The sequence below is a fragment of the Dromaius novaehollandiae genome, chromosome 4, assembly GCF_036370855.1.
Source record: "Dromaius novaehollandiae isolate bDroNov1 chromosome 4, bDroNov1.hap1, whole genome shotgun sequence".
Taxonomy (NCBI): Eukaryota; Metazoa; Chordata; class Aves; order Casuariiformes; family Dromaiidae; genus Dromaius; species Dromaius novaehollandiae.
Genome location: NC_088101.1, coordinates 35205903 through 35226050, shown reverse-complemented (window position 1 = coordinate 35226050; position 20148 = coordinate 35205903). Strand labels below are relative to the sequence as shown.

The 20148-nt window shown below is 37.4% G+C and overlaps 1 protein-coding gene across 2 annotated transcripts in view; it reads left to right on the top strand.

The window, feature by feature from the left end:
• The first annotated feature begins 3172 nt into the window (after window positions 1-3172).
• Window positions 3173-20148, top strand: part of MGAT4D (MGAT4 family member D) — a 39178-nt gene continuing 22202 nt past the window's right edge. For both annotated transcript variants that reach the window (XM_026106188.2, XM_026106187.2), the window contains exons 1-3: window positions 3173-3315; window positions 14978-15139; window positions 18581-18721. In XM_026106188.2, the coding sequence (XP_025961973.1) occupies window positions 3225-3315; window positions 14978-15139; window positions 18581-18721 (394 nt within the window). In that variant the 5' untranslated portion in view covers window positions 3173-3224. The remainder of the gene's footprint in view (window positions 3316-14977; window positions 15140-18580; window positions 18722-20148) is intronic.

Below are 20148 nucleotides of genomic sequence, written 5' to 3'. Positions count from 1 at the left end.
CTAGTTGGTGATAGGACGATGTGATAGTTCTATTGCATTATTTACAGATAAATTGGTCTTGGAGAATAACCAAAAAACAGAATTTGGCTTTAAAAGTATGAAAGAGCCAATGCCTAAGAACTGATGAAGCAGGTTAAAAGAAAGAAGTATGTCTAGGTTGTACGACCTGGGTAACAACAACTCCGATGTGCCTTGCCTGGGAAACAACTCTTTGCAAACAATCCAGATCAGGAAAAAAGATGGCACTACACCTCTCATCTAGACTATTTGGCAGAGCACTACTGCTGCATTATTTAAACACAGCTAGACTGAAAGACTGTAGTCAGGAGGACCCCTGGTTTCAGCGGCAGCGTGGTTTTACAGCTTGGCATTGGGAAGGGAGGAGAGGTAAGCATCAACTTACTGTCAACATGCATTGATGGCTCTGAGAAAGCTGATTGCAGGCACTAATTGTCAGAATTACCTAGAAAGTCCCAGCAGGTGCTTCTTAAAAGTATGGGTCTGTGCAAACAACACTGAAAGAAGTTTCTAGCTGATAAGAATTTCCTTGGTGTATGCCGAAATAAAACCTTCCTACAGAGCGGTTCAGAGTTTCACTTTCCATTACATCTTTTAATTGGTTAAATTGCTTCATATTACTATGGTTATGTTTGTTTTCTCTAATATATGTACTTCAATGGAAAAAAGTATTTTTTGTATGCATTGTTAAGAACCAAAGCAAGTTCTTTTTGTGCTACAGCTATTGGAATTGGTCCCACTTCCTATTTTGTTTTATAACGGGCAAGTGTAAACACATGACTTACAAGTTCATTTGGTTCTTTACACCGCTGTGTGATCCAGCAGAAAGCATGTTTAATTTTATAGGCCTTTTGCTACTTGTATCACTCAATGTGCTTGTGTTTCATTTGTTCAGTTAATTCATAACTTGTATTAGAACATCAAAAAATTTAAAGGGGTAGCTTAAAGAAAAGGTTTTAGCTTCCTCCGTTTTCTGTGTTCAGTGATTGTCTTCCAGTATAACCTTGACAGAGACTTTGGTGTAGGCTAGTGGCCTTCCATTTAACTTATAAATCACATTTCTTTAAAGACAGCATCACAAATAAAAGAGGACTTTAACCTGCGATATCAGATTGCTATACAGTCAGAAACTTTCCATAGCAGTGACTGTTACCTGTTGTTACAGGCAGTTAATCTGTGTTTGTGTTCCCTTGCACATGAAGGACAGCTGCATCCCACAAGCAAAATATTCCATTAGTTGTTTCACCCATAAGCCTATATTTTGTCAAATGTTTATTTTAATCTTTCTAATCTCTACAGATGTGCGAAAAGAGTATTGAAAATGTGAGACAATCATCTTAGCAACTTATAAGAAAAGAGACATTCAGGTGAAAAGCATGTGGCCAAGCCTAGAAACCCTTTCTTGCAGGTAAGCTGCCTCAATGGAACTACACCACTAAATTATTTTCTTAGAATTAATATTAGAGTTACTCAATGACATGTTGAATACGGTATTTTTAAAGATGGCCTGCTTGCCAAAAATGTAGGAAGTCTGCTGCTGGGAGGCAAAATCTGTCTGAAACATTTACAAAACAAATGCCAAAAGTGTGCATTTAATTCCTGTTTTATAAAATTCTTGAGCGTGTGAAATAATGTATGAAGGCAGCACTGTGAGAAAGACACGCAGGAGGATGTTAGAGAATGAAGCAAAGAAGGGGGCCTGTTTGCAAGTAGGTTCTGAGGCAGTGGAGCTTCATGACGTTTTCAGTGATCATGTACTTTGAATTTTTTGAGGAATGGTTAATGCATTACCTCTTCATAACTAAATTCAGCCAATCTAAGAGGCCAGCGTTAAATAAGCAATCATTGTAATTCAGCATGGCTGAGTAGATCTGTTTCAGAGTCAGCCTTAATAAGCAACATCTAATGCATTTAGTGATGGTGTTCTCCACAGGCATTCCCCACACATGGAGAATATATATATATAGTTACTAGTTTCTAGAAATATGTGATGATAATTTTTGCTAACTGGCTCTGAAAATAAACTAAAATTTAGTGTTAGGTTTCTGTTACTCTTGTCGTCAGTACCCCTCCTGCTTGACCACATCCATGTTTACTTTGGCTTTGTTACAGATGCCCATGGACAAGTCAATTAAAAGGCATTTTTATTCATTACGTATGACATTTAATATTTATTTGTTCATCTTAGGTCTAAATGTCTATTTTACTATACATGTGCCAAAACCGAAACTGATCTTCCATTGAAAGTAGTGTTTTGAGCTTTTCATTTATTAACTTAAAACAACTAGGAATATATATTTAAAGTGCAATTTGAAGAAGATTTGTAGTAAAAGTATCAAAGCAAGACATAGTAAAAGGAGGAAGAGGGCAGCTTAGTTTGGTGCATGAGTACAGGTCAGGAATAGCAGAGTCTAACTCTAGGTTTCCCAGTGATTCATGGAGGCGTGCTTGGTTTTGTAGTTCTCTATTTGTATACTGATGTGAGCTACTTAGCAGTGTCCTGTGTATTTATGAATAATAATCAACATTTATAATTCAAAGTAATTATTAAATGGAGAAGTGTACCCATCCATGTAAAGGTTCAAGCACAGGAAGGTTACACTAACCTAGGAAGAACTGCACTGTGTAATTTTAGAAGTCTTGGATTAACTTTCAGAAAAAGGACATAGTTACACTTGTAGCAGTATGAAGAGTGGAACATAAAGGCAAGCATTCAGATTAAGACTCGAACGTGCTTATGTCTGGGCACTGAACAGTGTTGTGGGTTTGGGGGTTGTTTTAAACGACGCTACTCCAAATGGTTTATGGTCATGGCATAAGATAAGGTGCAGTTGTTAAGTAAGCAGGTACAAACAGGTCTGAGGTGCAGTCGTTGGGTAAAGGAGGGATGAGTTACTGTGTTACTAGTACAAGCATACTGCTATATAAACCAAATTATATCTAAGAATAACCACATCCCTTGGGCAATTAAGGTGATAGATAGTACATGCCAGTAGTAAATGAAGGAAGTAGGTGGTTGTCTAACAGGTGGCCAGACAGCGGCACGCACAGCGCGGCTACTAGCTGCCAAAGTCCAGGGCGGCTCCCGCTGCCAGCGCCCCGCCGCTGCCGGGCAGAGGGCGGTGGCGGGGCGGGGCGGGGCGGGGTCGGGCCGGGGAGCCACGGCCCGGCCGGCAGCGGCGGGGCTGGCGTCGCCCCGCCGGGAGATGCGGCTGCGGCGTGGCCCCCTCGTCACGGCGCTGTGCCTGGGCGTCGCCTTCCCCTGGCTGTGGCTGGCGGCGTGGCAGGGGAGCGGAGGTGAGAGCGGCCCGGCGGCGGTGCTGGGGACCCCGGCCCGGCCCGGCGGCACCTGCTCCCCCGCGGCGGTGCCCAACGGCCGGGCCGGCGGCGGGCAGGGCAGGGTGGGCGGCTGGGGTCGGGAGCCCCCGCTCCCCGGGCTTTGCGATCAGCCGCCCAGGGCTGCGGGAGGAGAGGCTGCTCCAACGCCCGACCTCCGCCGCCCGTCGAAACCGGTCGCGGCGCCGCTGCCGGTTTAGTGCGCTGGGCTCCAGCGCCCGGCGTCTTGCAGCCGGCCCCGGCGGCGCGGGCTGCCCGCGAGCCTCGCTCTGTAAGGTGTGCCTGAGCCTTCAGCGCGGCGCGCAGCGAGCAGCTCCGCTCGACCATCCTAGCAGCGACTTCAGCTTGTGCTTCAGTCAAAACAGAAACCTGAAGGCGATGGGACGCTTCGCTATGTGTAGAGTTAAATACGCATATCTCTTTTTTTTTTTTTTTTTTTTTTTCCCCCCTCAGGGTACATGCACCAAGTCATAAACTTGCGTAACAGATTACAGGATCCTTGGATCAAACCTATGTAATTAAAACAAGGAAAGAAAGAATTTTAGCAAATACTGCTGATAACAATCCTGGGTTAGGATGGAAAGAAAAAGATTAGCAGAGTTTTCACTTTTTAAAAATTCTGTTTATTTATTAATATTACCAAGTTGCTTTTCTTTTTGTTAGCTTCCAGTGCTAGAAGGGAATGTTCACTCCAGAGAAAATACAAGTTTTTGTATGTTTATAAAATAAAAAAAGCATAACATCTTTGTCATAGGTTATGTAGGTGGCATATGTTGGATAGATCTGCAGAAAGCCACATCTAAGAGTCTCTGAACCTGCACTGGAAAGATAAAAACTATTTCCAAGAATAAATTAGCAGGTCTCTCTGCATAACACTTCTGAGCCCTGGAGACGTGACATTGTTTATTTTTCCTATATACACCTTCAGAAAAGGTCCGGTTCTGTAAGTGTGGAATAATTAGAATAAGGCAATTGGTGATTTCTGGGATGAACTAAAGATGATTTTGTCAGACTAGCAGTTAATTTTGTTATATTAATTATTTCTGTAATAAATAGAAGTGGCAGCAGGGATCTAGGCACCGCAATGTGTCTGCGATGTTGAATCCAGTCGAGACAATGGTAGTCATCCTGTCTTAATCCTTTCTTATCAGCTATGAAGTTGTTTTTCTTATGGCACTTGACACTTTTTTTTAAATGGCAGTTCTGCTAAGAGTGGGAGGAGAAACAGAAGTAAGAATATGGTGCTTAAGCAACTAAGATTCAGGAGATGACAGAATGAAAGCATTTGTGCTGTCTGCAAATACACCCCATCACCATTTTATCTTCTGATTTGCATTTTGTGACTCCTCTTTGCTGAAATTCTGTTTTTATTCATTGTTATTTCTTTTTGGCCTTTCTCTGCTGATGTTCTGGATTTTTTTTTGGGGGGGGGGGGGAGGTTCTTCTCTCTGTGTATGTATTGATTTAATTTGTCTCTTCCACAGCAAACAAAGTAACTAATTCCTCTTAGGTGGTATCATTCTCCTCATTATTATTAGCACCTGCTTTACTAAGAAACATTCTGATCCTCTGTTTTTACTATGTATTATAACTGCCTTTGTAGGGAGGAATCCTTTGATTAAAAAATGAGTGGAAGGATAATTTTGTTAACTTTAAAAAACAAACAAACAAACAGACTTTAGAACAGAAAGCAATAGGGCCAAAAGAATATGTTCAGAAATGTGCTCTCTCTTAAATGCATTAAGTCTCACAGATATGTAAAGAAGAGAGTTGATAATCATAATTAAAGGAGGAGGTAACAGTATGTGGTAAATGACTTTGTATTAAGTTTATTTCACTGGAGAGATACAGTCTTTGCTGCTGAGCGCTGTTACGAGACAGCGCCTCCAGTCTATCCAAAAAAACCAAGAACAACAGTATGTTGTTAACTTTTCCCACAGAAAGTCAGTGGGAAACCAAATACTGCCCTGTTGGTGTTGGGAAATATCCATATAAGAAGTCTGAATTTAATTTTTTTCTTCTAAAGCAGGCAGATACCTCTGCTTAGGTATTGTTAAATCTCTCTTCTTCTTCTTCTTCCCTTCCCTGTTATTGAACTTACCTCACCATTGACATACCTGGAGCCCTACAGGAGTTTCTTTACCACTTTTCTCTCATCTCAAACATGAGATTTTTTTTTCTTCTAATGTCTTTTTCACTTGTCCCACATGTAACTGAGAGGTGAAGTACTGTCCCTGCTCATCAGCTTCCATCTCTTTCATTTATTTTTCAAATTTTCTTTCCTGACATGCTTTCTTCCTCATATTTGTTAGATCTCCAGATAGTTATTTCATTTTCCTTCTCTGCTTTGCTCATAAAAAACATTTAGCCTGCTCTTGATCTTTGACTATAGTGTATCATATTAAGCAGTAATATTCCCTTTGGTTTCTGTCCATTCATCCATTTACTGTTTCTTGGATTATGGTGACATTGGAATAATAATCTTTGTGTGTGTTGTACATTTAGAGACTGGGCATCCTAACTCAAGACTTAAGTACTCTAATAATATAAAAAATAGTTCTGCAAACTCGTGTTTAGTGTTGCGTCCAGCCTTTCTGCCCTTCAGTATTGACTTGAAGTGCAAATCAGGTTTTGTCTCTGTCCTGATTTCTGTGCAAACAAAAATCAGTAGCTTCAGCCTGAGATATTAAGGGGCTAGCTGGCTTGCAAGATTTGAGTTGAAGTTTGTTTGCTGTTGATAACAGCAGTACAGTAAGTAATTGGCTGTTTTGTGCTGCTAATGTAACTACTCAGTGCAACTTGAGTATTGACTAGCACATGTGAGACTTGATTCAAGTACAGGTAACTTGAATTGGCATGGCAGGGAAGATGTTCCTGCATCACTTACACCCAGATCATATTTTCAAGCTCCTCTTCACAGTCATCAGGATTAGAAACGTTCTTTAAAAGATTGAAGTTCAGAGTCTGATAAAGTCAGTAGACATCAGGGATTGTGGACTTTGATAATGACCTATATTGCTATGTAACTTTAAAAAAATCTTTATAAGGAAGTTTGCATATTGAGTTTTTCCATTACTTCATGAATAAATATAAGCAAAGATTTCGGTTTTGGTAGACTGATGGTTTTGTGGCAAAAGAATGATGAAGTGGTTACAGAGAGGATTGGTAATCACCAGATCTTCAGCAAATCTGATACTGTGTGTCTAACCTGGTGTGGTAATGCGACCGACTATTCCTTTAACATTCTCCAGAGTGCTTGTAGACTGCAGATTGCAGGCTGCAATTAGCAAGTAATCAGGTTGACTGGTGTAGCAATACCTGTTCCACATCCTGCATGGTTTTGCTGTGAGCTCCTTGGTCCGTCCCCAGGCCCTATGCAAAACCTGTCTGAAGCAAACAGTTTGCATCTGAGGGTAGGAAAGGCTGTTAGGATGATGCAGACGTGTCTACTGTTAATGCAACTGAGTTGCAATCCAGTTGTTACTTCATCTCCTGACCAAAAGTGTTTGCTCTCACATAATTACTCCTCATATAGATTTGTAGTTATGTAAAGCAGTATACAACTTATGATTTACATAGTGATTTGCTTATCCAGTTTTAACTAGGGTCTTCCATGCAAGTATTAATCAACAAGAAGTATCACAGGTATAAAAAGTAGAGAAAGTAGGTATAAAAGGAGGTAAGAAACTTTATTTTTCCCACTTGAAAAATATATTTTTATAATCATAAGGTAAGAGCTTATTATGAACTTATGTAGAGTTTCTTCACAGGAAAGACTGTTCCTGAATGAAAAATAACTGTGGTGTCTTGATGGAGTAACAGAGAATTTTCTAGAAATCACAGCAGTGAGGTAAATAGGATCATCTCACATGACAATACTTCTTCATGTTGCATGTATGAGTTAAGGATTAGATCTCTTTGAATTCATTTATGTGTTGCTGCCCTCTTCACCTAAATTTGTGGGATACTTTCTCCAAGTAAATCATAATTAAACTTTGAATGGTAGATGGGAGAAACTGATGATAAATATGATGTCACAAGAATATAAACATGTTACTACATAAGTTGAGTTAAAAATAGTGAAATCTGAATTTCTTTAATTATTTCTTTGGGGAGGGAGAAGAAAAGAGGAACTGTTCATACTTCATCACATTCAGACGTATACTTAAGGCTTAGCAGATTGTTTAACATATTAAGTTTTTCATTACTTCACAAAGCTTATCATCAGGAAAAGAGGGACAGTAATAAGGGTTTCTGATAAGCCTCAGTTTTTTTCAGCTGATATAAAGTAATGTACACGCTAGCAGAAACAACCGATTATGCATTTTAGCTTTTATTTCTAACTATCTTCTGTGTATGGTGTGATGCAGTGCTTCAGCTAGCCAGCCACTGCTCCTGCTGTGCACCCCAAGCAGAGCTGTCCAGGTGGTTCTGGCATCTGTGACAGAGCTCTTTGCAGGCTGACCGATGCAGACCCAACTGGCACACTCTGGCTCAAAGCTTCAATTAAATAGTGGCAAACTGACAGGCTGACAAGGAGTCTTGAATCACACCATTCTCTCTTCGCTTTATTCAGATTTATGAACATGCAGAGACCAATTTTCCTGTCTGCTTTAGGCCTGTTAGGCTGTGTCTAACCACCAGTGCTAGGCCCCCAGGAGCCCAGACCAAGGGATTGACTGGAAGGCCGAATCTTCCCTCCTTTTCTTCATGCACACGTTTGCTGCAGAGGTTATTGTGCATCAGGGTTTTTTCCCAGTGCGCAGGCAGGATGTGGCCAAAATGCAGAGTGCAGTAAGAGAATAGTTCCTCCTATCCATTTATTACTTATTCAGATTCTTTGCATAGTGTTGCATTTTGATATTTAAATAACATACAAGCATCTCAAGTGGGGCTTGAGAGAGTGTATTTACTGATCCCCAATTTTATACCAAAATTTGTATCCAAGACTTATGAAAGCTGTGTAGATTTACTGGCTTCTAAATATGTCATTTACTGCACTAAGAGTCTGGTGCTTTTTGCAATTAATTTGGCAGGAATAATGGCTGCCTTGTCTTCAGAAGCAGAGGAACTGAGTCATAAATCCTGTAAAGATTCAGGTACAAAATGAGACTAGTTACTGTTGTTCTTCGTGGAGGAAGGAATAAGGAACACTTCTGACCTCTTTCTGTTTGCTGTGCAGCGTATCATCATAACCTGTACTTAAGTGTAAATATGTGACCTTCATGCTTTCCTAATGCTGCACACTCCTGGAAGAATACGATTTTATCCAGAAATACTTTCGTTGATAGGCATTTGATTACATGAGTGTATAAATGAGTGATTGTTGCTACATCAGGCAGAACAGTAAAAATACTTGAAATATTAACCAGAATGAAGCAGTAACTATTTAATCGTCCTAAGTGAATGAGTGTATTTTACTTATCTGATAAAGACCATATTCAAATAAGAATTTTCCATTGCTATTAAGAACCCATACTGTTGCTAACATTACTATGTTAAAACCAAAATACACCAATTATATGGATATGGAATATCCTTCAATTTATACATTTTTCCACTTCTTTTCTATTGCCTTCCTGTACATTAATGTTCCAAGTGAATATTTTAAGATGACTTTTCACTAGGTTCTAATACAGGAAAAGACTTAAATCTAAAATGAGGATTGAGGATTTTTTGCCAGCATTTAAGGTAATTCACTATTAGAACTTAGTTTTATTTTCTTTTAAACAAAATTGCTTATCTATTTTCAGTTAAATATAGTATATAAATGGATTTACAAAGATATATGCCAGATATATGCTATGCCAAAAACAATAGTAGGCCCTTATTCGTTATAAAATTTAAAAATTCAGTGATTAACTTTGATCTTCAGTTAACCCTGTAAGGGTTGGGGGGGGGGGTGTTAGTACTGATATATGATTTTGGTTCTCTCCTTAGTATGGGCACTGAAGAACCCTAGCTTCCTATACAACAAAACTGCTGGCCCACTGTTCTTCTTTGGTGTCACTGGGTTAATACAATGTCCCTGCACTGGCCCCTGCTGCCTTGGAGCTCCTAATACGGATACTATCAAAGACAAGTAGACCACTGACAGAACATACTCCCACCTAGTTATGCTGTTCAGTTGGATACCTATGTGAAGAGCTGTGAAAACATGGTTAGAATATCCTCACTGCAGGTTAAACCCTATGCATTGGCCTACCAAACTTCTGTATTTCATATTCCAGTATCACAGCTGGGCAAGGGTTTCAACCAACCAGATGAGAATTGTGCCTAGCTAAAGTCAACTTTTCTCCTCCTGTTTCTAGACTCCAGCATCAGCCATAGCAATTGTCATCTCTTTCAGAGCATGGATAAGACAGATGAGTGGAAACAATTCTCCACTCACTCATTTAAATTTTCCATTTCAACTGTGTAAAATAAACCAACCCGAGCACTGGCTCTCACTTCAGAGGCTCCTGAAGATTTAAGATACGTGTTAAGATATGTTGTGTCCTATGGGTAAGGCTCAACAATTCCCCACTTCTAACCAAGATTGAACATAATGGGTGAATGTACCCAGTGCAGGTGAAGCTGCGTCTGAATTTGTGGTACTTTATCTTGGTTATCTCTAACCTATTGGGAGATGCAAGTAATTCTGTGCTGTGGCATTATGAACAAGATATTTTTATATCAGGCACAAATTCAGGAAGGTGCCCTTATCTAGACGGGTGCATAAATACCTTTAGACATCAGCGCATTGCTGAATTTAAGTGTTTGTTTAAGAACTAGGTGTTCTGAACTAAGAGGCATTGTGTGGGGGATTTTTCCTCCTCATTCTGACAGAACAAAGCCTGAGCTTGCAAAGTGTCTAATAAGAAGACTTAGGAAGGTCTATCTATTTTAGATCAGTTACAGGAAGTCAATAAACCGCCACAGTTATTAGCGCAATGCATGCTTGAATGCTTTAATATGCTTCATTAACTTGAACAGTGAGCAGTGGTTCCAAGTACAGAGTATGACAAGATCTTTTGCAGTTAGTGTGATTGTTTAGTTTTCTTTTATACAGGGCATTACCAAAAGTGATTTTCTGAAAGAAGGTGTTGTAGAGTATGGTAAACAATGTAGCTTGTAATCAAGAAATAGGAGAGAGGTTATTGTACTGCTGGGCTCTGGGGCTTTTCTTCGCTTCATGCTGCCGCTCCCAATTTTGCTTTAATTTTCTTTTTCCTCTTGAATATTAGAAGGAGATATTGATGAAATTGTTCCAGAGCTCTCTTATATTGCCAGAAATCAATTGTTAGTAAAACTAGAAGCCTTCATGATAATGGGAAGTACGTGTGTGTGAAGCTGAGAGAAACAATCCTTTGACTTTCAGAATGAGTATTTGTTTTAGAGATTAGTATTGTTTCTAAAAGTTTCTAAACAATTTTAGTTTCCAGTGCAAAGAGTTACATAAATGTATGCATGTTAGGAGATAACGCAAGACTGCATTTAAAACCATCTTAAGTATTGCCATCTTAGAATTACACTAGCATACGACAGCGTAGTAAACAATCAGAACAACTGCTGTAGTAGAGCTGAAGATTTGTCACAAAGCTTTGAATGTTATCATTGATTCTGTTTTTTTTTTTTTTTCCCCTGGATTTTAGCCAGTGTAACCCCATTGGGATTTCTTAGTAGGATTTCCTTAGTCCATCAGAGTGATTAATCTTCAGCCTATCAAAGTGGAAAAGAAGCCTTTATCTTCACCTGCTTTTTGTAGTTTTGCCATAGGTCCTGGTCTTTTTGCTACTCTGTCTTTTTATCCTGATACTGCCCTTTGCAGATAGATAGTCTACCCTTTTGTAGACTGGATGTTGTTAGGTAAGACTATCGTTAGGGATAGAGAGAGTGTATTGCGATATATCTGAAACTCCTTTTTCTGGGCCCTCCCTGTCTTGCCAAAATGAGTTATATTCATAAAAAGCCTCTGTCTGTTCTTTCCAAGAAAGCTGCTGGAAATCAGAAACAATCATTAAAGTTCTGGTGTAGATCCTTAGATACTTAAAGAACACCCCCTCTCCACATGCACACTAAAATAGGTATGCATTTAATAAACACTTAAATGTCTGTAGAGTGTAGTTTCATAATGTTTCTAATTTTATCTTCTTAGCTTGCTACAATAATATCAGTAATAAGTGTTTGTGCCTATACTATTGCACAACAAAATATAAAAACTTCAGTACTGTATTTTAAACATACAGTTTTTGCCAAAGGTTAATTAACAGTAATCTTATTTATATATGATCTAATAGCTTGTTATTTCTTGTTCTATTTCAAACCATAGAAGCTTATATGTTTAATAACAATTTATTCTTCACTAAGGACAAATGAATACTCATTCCTTTTTTCAAATTCTTGCTTCACTAGCTGTCAAAATTGAATGAGATATGCAAATATTAGAAATCTTGCTCTATTAAGGGTTTAATTCTGAAAGACTCGAAAGTGTGGTTTCCCTCTTCTGGCCTGAAGAAATAGGAAAGGCCCATTACAAATGCTAGCCTCTTTGGCTGCCCTCAGTGGTAGCTGAGTATTGATCTTTTTGGCAGAGGCATCTACAATGTTAAGGTAGGCACACCTGAAAAATAAGCTAGTGAAAATACAAGTACTTGGTGCATGCCAAAACGTCAGCACTGGTAGTTTTGAGTCATATTGACACTAGGTAGCTAAAAGAATTGTAAACAGAGAGAGAGAGACTATAAATGTTGTTATTCATTTGTGGTTTAATTATTGATTCTTCCTATAGCATAATTGTACTGAGGGAATTCAGTTTAGCAAAATTTGATGCTATTACAGCACTGGAAACGGCTATGGAATAGCCGTTTCCAGCATTTAATTATGAAACATGCCAGCAGAAATCTCTGTCTTACAGGATGATCGATTCTCTTTGTCAAAAGCTTTAAGCAACATCACATGATAACATGTTTTTGTCCTAAGCTTGTGGGCTTGCTCTCTATTGTTTGCATCTTGCCAGAAGGAACACGTGGAACTTTTCATTTAGGGTTATATCTCTACTCTTTCTTGGCACTCGATGCTCCCAAAATACTAACTTCCAAAATATTGCAGTTTAAAGAAGAACGCCCATCTTTTACTGCATCTTTAATATACATCTCTGAATTTGTCTTGGAATTACAGGATAAATTTCCACTGTGTTTACATGTATCGATGCTCTATCTGGAATCACTTTCTTGCTGTGTAAGCATTGTGACTAATGCCAGTCAGTCCCTTAACTCTGTTGAAACCATGCGTAAGAATGAAATAGAAACAGAAGTTTTTAATCTAAAGCAAAAAGCTGAAGGTTGAATTATAACACTGGAAACAACTGTGAAAGATAAGCATAAAACAAAAAAATATATTTCTAAATAGTATTTGATAAGGGAGATCTTCATTATGTGCTCCAATATTTTCACTGTCTCAGGGTTCTAGCTCTGTAGCCTCATACCTCATGACAGATTTGTCTTGGAAAACTATTTTAAACTTCACTTTTCCCCTGCAATTCTTAAAAGATGTAATCTGCATCTACTTTCTCATTTGTCCTTTCATTTATTTATTTATTCTGGTTCTTTTTAAGGGAAACCTACTTAAGTAACCCCAAACTTTCTTGTTACACACAGCTGAAATAATTCAATTTTCCTCTCCATGCCAGAACCCTGAATTTACATTCCTAGTTGCTTCATACAGACTCCTTCTACTTATGCCTTTCTTACAGGTCAAAACATTTTTAAGACTGTCAGGAAATTTTAGAAGCCTTTTTATGTGCATTTTAGCAAACTTACTTTTAATTAACTTTCACTTTTTCATTGAGACCATTAATAATAACACAGATGACATGTTTTATTTTTAAAATGCTTTTTCTAAACTACTCTCTTCCTATATCTTTTTAGATTTTGGGGCCTTGCAGTCACACATTTATTGGTTAAATTATGGTCTTGATAAGTCCTTAATTAAGTGATAAGGGCTTCTACTTACTCCAAGTGGAGAAACCCTTTAGCTAAAAAGCAAAATAATTTCAGTTTGAAATGCCTCTGCAGATTGTCACAAAAATATAATATAAGTGCCTTTTCCTCTTAGTCTCTTCTACAGGCTAGAATCCCTTGGCTTCACTTTTGCTGAGACAATGGTGGATCATAGCAAATGAGTCCTGCTGAGGATGGGACTCAGCACAGTCTAAGAACAGAATGGGAGAAGTGTCTGAACAATGGCATTTGACTTTAAAATGTTTGTTAATGCTGAGTTTTAAAGTCTCCTCTTTCATTTTTTGTCAAATTTCAATTTTTTCTAGTAAAACTCTTGTGAAATCCATAATTTGTGTGAAATTTCTTTTTTTTTTTCCTAATGCATACCAGTAGAAAATTGAATTGTTAAGTAGTTAAGCTGGGAAAGTAGTTTCTGAGAATGGGGACAATCTTTTCATATTAAGTTGCATATCATTATATTATAAAACAGACTAAAGTAACTTTTTGGTTGTTACACTTATGTTTGTTTTTCATACTAACTCCCCTGCAGATATGTTATAGATAAGAATAGCAAAGTTCTGACATTTCACCTATTCTTTTGATACTGTCTTTTCATGTGGTTTTCCTGTAGTTTTCAGGTCAGTTCCTCAGCTTGAGAACCCCAGCTTTTTTTTTTCCTTTTTTTTTTTTTTTTTTTTTTTTTATTCAGATGGACCTACACTGAGTGACATTACTGAAGTGTGGCCTTATGTCAGTTTTAACAAATCTAACGGCCTTTGTTCACATGGCAATGAGACAGTGAAGGCATTGATAAATTATGAGTCTTGTATATAATCTGTGATAAGTAAGAAGTTCTGTATATGAGACTAACAGTACTTGCTTTATGTCATTGCTTCTTATGAAAGTGGATCTTCCGTAAAGGAACTTGTGTGAGAATGTTACGTAAAAAGCAGAGGTGTCTGTTAACTATTATTCAGACGAAAGTGTTCCTGATCTGGATATGATTGTAGGCTATTTAATCAAAGAAGGTCTAAAAATTACAAAGATAACTTTCAAGACAGCACAAATTCAGTTGTCTAGAGAAGTAAATATATCCAGGAGTTCAAATAACCATTCTTTCTAATGGTTCTTCATGTACTTCAGCCACTTTTTCAGTCATAGATGAAGACTGCATACCTTTATATATAGAGAGATATAACTGTATGTTTTATATAAAAACCTTTTTTAAAAAAACTTAATAGCTGTTTTATACAAGAGAAAAGCCACTATATAATTACTCTTTTCAGCGTAACAAGGGGTCATCAGGATTTGTCATTACTGAAAAATGTTGATTTTACTGGATAATACCTTTCCTGCAATTCATAGTTTTTGACTGACTTTTTCCTTATTACTGATGTCACATTCTGACTTCTTGTCTTCACTTTCAAGACTTTAAGCAACCTGTGCTCCCTAAACTGTGTCTCTACTTCTTAATACTCTTCCAGACTTCTTTGTTCAATGAGTAAACTTTGAATTGCCTCTTTTTTTAATTGTTTATACTCTCCTGGTCATGTCTTCTTCTGGACTGTCTTGTATTCTTAAACTTTTTCTTTATTCTATTACATAATTAACCATTTTTAGAAGAAATTACGTTCTCATTGCAGGAAATGACTTAGACATGTACAAAACCCAGCTTCTGGAACTTCATCAAAGACTATTATATGCTGAAAAAGAAAACAAAAAAAGATCACATGAACTGAGCAATGTCCTAGGTGAAATTAAACGTGTAGTTGCAAAAGCAGTGAACTCAACAACAAATCATACAGGTTTGTATGTATAAAAATGTACTGTCTTCAAGGATTAGAGTTTTCTGTGCTCGTGTTTGTTTACCAGTGGTGTGGAAAGAAAAATCACTGATTTAGTGATATCAGCATTAGGTAAAAGTTCCTTTAAAAAATGAGTGGGAAAGCAATCTCTAGCCACTCTTTATATAGGATCTGTTACTAATTAAACAAATAAGAAGAAAACTGGGATCAAAACAGACTGCAGTGATGTCACCGTGGTAAGCACAAGTAAATGCTGTTCACTCTTTTTTAATCTAGCTTTTTACAGAGTTTATTCACTTTTTTTGGTGCCAACTACAGAGCACTAAATAAGCTATTTTGACCAGCTTTTAGTATGCCATTACACATTGATAAATACTAAGGCTGTAATTTGGGGGTGGGGGCAGGGTCTGCTTTTTAAATTTTTTTTAGGAAAATGAACACCAAAATGCAATTAAGTTTATTCTAGTGATCTAGCTTCTTCCTATTTTTTAATTAAAGTTCTTATTCATTTATTTAAAAAAATATATTAGATGCTACTGTCCTGCAGTCTACTTTTTTATCAACTCTGTGCACTGGTAGTTGCAGATAACAGATTAGATGATCTGGTTCTGTCTCCTAAAAGAAACAGTAAAGTAATGCAGGATCTGCCCATTATGCCTCCTTGTCAGGACCGGAAGAGCTACTTTCCTGGAGAAAGAGGAAAACTAGATGGGGTACCTCTGTCCTTGGAGTGTTACACAACAAACCTGGACTTAAAACTCTGAATGCTACTGAAAACTATTTGTTTTACATCCTTCTTTGCATTCAGTACAGCAGGCTGCTACTTAATAGAGGGAATTAACCAGGGCTGTGAAAGGGAAGAAGGAACATGATGCATTCCGGTTCTGTGTAGTCAGCTTGGTTTCTTACCCTGTTCTCCCTTGCCTCTTTTTGTTTATTCCTATTTATTTTGTTTATTTCTATTTATCCAATATTAATTCAGTGGGACTGTTCAGATGCTTATAATCAAATGTTTAACTGTTAGCAGCATTGTGGCCTTGTAAGTATTAAAATAGAGAGCATGTTGTCACCACTGGTAGCCTCACGTACTGCGAACAAAGAGTTCTTGCCTAATGCACATAACAGTAGAGGAGAGCACAAGTCTCCCTTCTCCTGCCATTTTTATTCTTATTGAAGCCAAACGAACATCGGAAAGTTCGTCGAAGTTGTTGTCAATTCATGGGATTCAAAGCAAAAATTTCTTAAACATCACTGAATGTTTTTTCTTCTATTTTTACTTAGTCTCCTGCTTCCCATTCCAACCATGTTTTATCACATATAGTAGAACTAATATCCTTTGCCCAGCCCTCAACAGAAACTATTTTCTCTTTCTTATAAAAGTGGAAAGTCCTTGAAAAGTTAGGAAGGCAGTAAGAAAAAAGTTTCTATCCAATAAAATTCCAATATGTTTAATGCCAAAGCAAAGTGGGAGGAGCTGTGGGTGTCTTTCATACAGTGAAGTCTAGAAATATAAATTAAATTGTTTTTGAAAACTGAAACAGTGTTCTGGAGAGGGGGGGAATCTCTGGCAATCTATCATTTTTGTTGGGAGTATCTTGGATGCTGAAGAACTTCAAACAGATATTGCCTACTTGGTAAGCTTCTGGCTGTGTTGGTCTAATTGGATGAATAAAGCTGAATATAGTCATTTGTAGGGATTGTTTTAAGTAACTTTTAACAGTGGTAAATTTGGGGATTTATCCCAGGTGCCTTTCTTAGGCAAAATAACTTTCTATTTAAGTCAATAAGCCCTGTGCTGCTCTACTGACTGTGAAACTGTGGGTTTTCAAGCTTTCTGTTTCTTGGAAGGGTGTTAAAATGATTTCGTTGGCTAAATTTACTTGAGGTATTGTTCTGATATCATGAAGTCCCCTAGCACCAGCCTCTTTACACAGCTGGTTAAAGTGTCTGGAGGAGGTATTCACTGAGGTATGAATTACCTTAGGCAAATTCATGGGAGCTTTCTTTTCTTTCAGGGCAAGACAAGCACCTTGTGGGTAGCTAGTAGGGTATAGATAAATTCAGTAACTGAGAATGACAGACAAAATTGTAGTATGAGAGCCATATGCTGCCTGTGTCAGGAAGATAAGATTTAAGCCTTTAGATGACTGGTTAATATATAGCCTGGAGTAATTTTAAGTTTTGTTTACAAGCAGTTTTGTTAAAGATTAGAAGGACCATTTACTATTCTTCCTCCCATACGATATAGTCTTCCTTTTAATCCTTTCAGATTATCCTCCCCCTTTCTTTTTTTTAATTGCATTGTGCCTGTCATCTGTGCTCCTATTGGTATCTCACATTAACTATTACATTTTTTTACAAGCTTATAAGTGATTTTATAGTAATTTTAGAAGCAGATTGTTCAGGTTTTAGTAGTTCTTTAAATTTATTCTAAAGAATGTTTAACACCACTGGAACATTCAGGAATGTTTACATAAAGAAATATAAATTAGTAAATGTTATCTGTTTTTTATATAGCTTGTTTTTTAAAATAGGTTTGTTTTTAAAAAGTCATACTTCAGTTATTTTAATGTTAATAAGTATCCTAACTTTTTCATCTTCATTTTACAATAGTAGAGAATAAATATTCCCTCTTTTTTCCTGTTAACTACTACCATTTTTTGTTTTTGAATTTTTTTTTAAAGGCTTGAATCTGATTCTCCTTTTTTAAAGGCTTGGGTCTGATTGTCCTCTTTGTCATAGGACTTTATAACCTAATGGCTTCTGATTGGTCCCTTCATGTACATACTGAAAATTACCATGTATTACATTCATGGGAAAGCATCGAACTTTATGAAGTTAAGTTACTAAGAAATTTATGAATCATAATCTGTATTTATTTTTGTCAGTTTAAAAAAAAAACTGCCACCTGTGCAAAAAATGTACTAGTTTTCTCCAGCTGCATTTAAAAATAACTGTTTATTGTATTTTAAGTTAGGCCCAATCCTGCAGCTATCTATGCACTGAGAACTCCAGAGGGAGTTCCACAGGGAGTTCAGGATTGGAGCTTTGCATTATTTTCTGGGTGTGAGGTGGATCATACAATGGAATTCTCAACTAGTTACCGCAGGAGGGGTTCAGTCCGACTGGGGTGTACATGTGCTATTGTAATGCATTACCATAAACTCATTCCTGAGACTGTCAAGCCCATTCCTGAGATATACTAGAGAAACTGGGAAACTTGCATTAGACTGAAACAGGAATCAGTCACCAGACAAGCTATTTATTAACCACCATGAAGTATTCATGTGTGAAATATAACATATTTTTTGATAAATGGTTCTGGTTGAATAACCTTGTGTGTGGCAATCTAATATTTAATTGAGGAGAACAGTTTGAATAATGGTCTTTGCAGCTAGATTTTTACTATATGTACATGTGTGGATTTGTTGTTTCTTTAAGATGGTATGAAGTGGAAAGTATTAAATCTCACCAGAAAACTCCCCATGCATCTTACAAACATGTACTGCTATCTGCCTCACCTTCGAGAATATGAAGAGTCCATTTTTCCAAATGTTGTCATTGGGCAACAGAGAACTGGAGGTAAGAAATAAAATTTGGTTTATATTTTGTATACATTTCTAGAAATCTGTTAAATTTTATCAATGAAACATACTCAAACTTTGGAGTTTTTCTTTTCTCCCTAAATTTTAAAATGTTGACAAATTGAATAAATTTTCACGGGGTGGTAAAAGCGCTTTTACCACTCCCATCGCAGTTTGAAGTCCTCACCCCTAAGTATTCTGGTAAACCTTTCAAATATATATATATATAAAAAAATAGTCCTAATTGAAAACAGTATCTTTTTTGTTCCTAGTCATGTACTTGTGTGGCTAAGATGCATTGGCTGATGTTTTTCCCACAAAATTAGTATGCTTAAGGAACCCAAGAAAAATTTCCAGTCTGCTAACATCATAAGCAAATGGAAAGATGATGTGATAATTTGAAATATTAATAAAATTCCAATGCAAATTCTTCATCCAAGTGAGAACTTAACTGAAGCATGGAGAAGAAACAATGAATTCCAATGAACCATAATACAAATGACTAAGTTACAGCTTCTCTAGACTGTTAGGTAGTAGGTAAAAAGAATAGTCAAAGGAGCGAACAAACTGCAAACTGGTCAACCGTTTGTCTGGTTTTTGTATTTGTTGAAATTGTGACTTTTATGTAAAGAAACATTGACAGCATTTTTGATTTAGTTAAGGAAAAACTTGGCACTGCCCATGACAATGGCTAACTTTCTACAGTCTTCCCATGAGTAGGTGTAATTGTAGCAATGTGATCTAGTGCAGTACTTCTCTCTGAGTGCTTGCAGATCGGTGTTAGTGCAAATATCAGGAGGTAGTTGCAAAATATCAGGAAGTAGTTGGCAAACAGTTGCAGAAAAACCATGGAAAACCAGACACATTCTCAAGCAACCATAAAAGTAATAAGTAATAAAAGAACACAATGTTTATTTATAAATGAAAATCACAATAGCAAGACTGTACTTCAGCAAGTACAGGTTGACCTTCAGTGTGTAAAAAGAAAAGCTAAAACTTAGTGGTTTAGCAAGTCACATACTGGAAAGGAACACTGGAACTTCTATGGTTTTGAATGGACATTGGCACCGATAATGAAGTCTCGAACAACTCACAGCATCTATTCATTTCCTTCAAAATCTGCTGCTTCCTTACCAACCTCACAAGCTCTTTATGACTAGGAGTCTTTTCCATGGGTTTATTGAGTCATATTAGGTTATTGACTTCAGGAATGCCCTCGTCGATGAAAAAAGACGTTCTGCTTAAAAACTAACGATGTAATATAACATGGTTTTGCCACCAGTGCAGCCTTTGCCAGAGTCTCTTTCAGTTCCTTTCTTATTATTATTGATTATGTCTAAGCCATCAGTTCATACCAGTTAAACTGCTCAGAAAGCAGTTTTGAGTTGGATTCCTTACTGAGATATACAGCACTCGCTTCCAGTG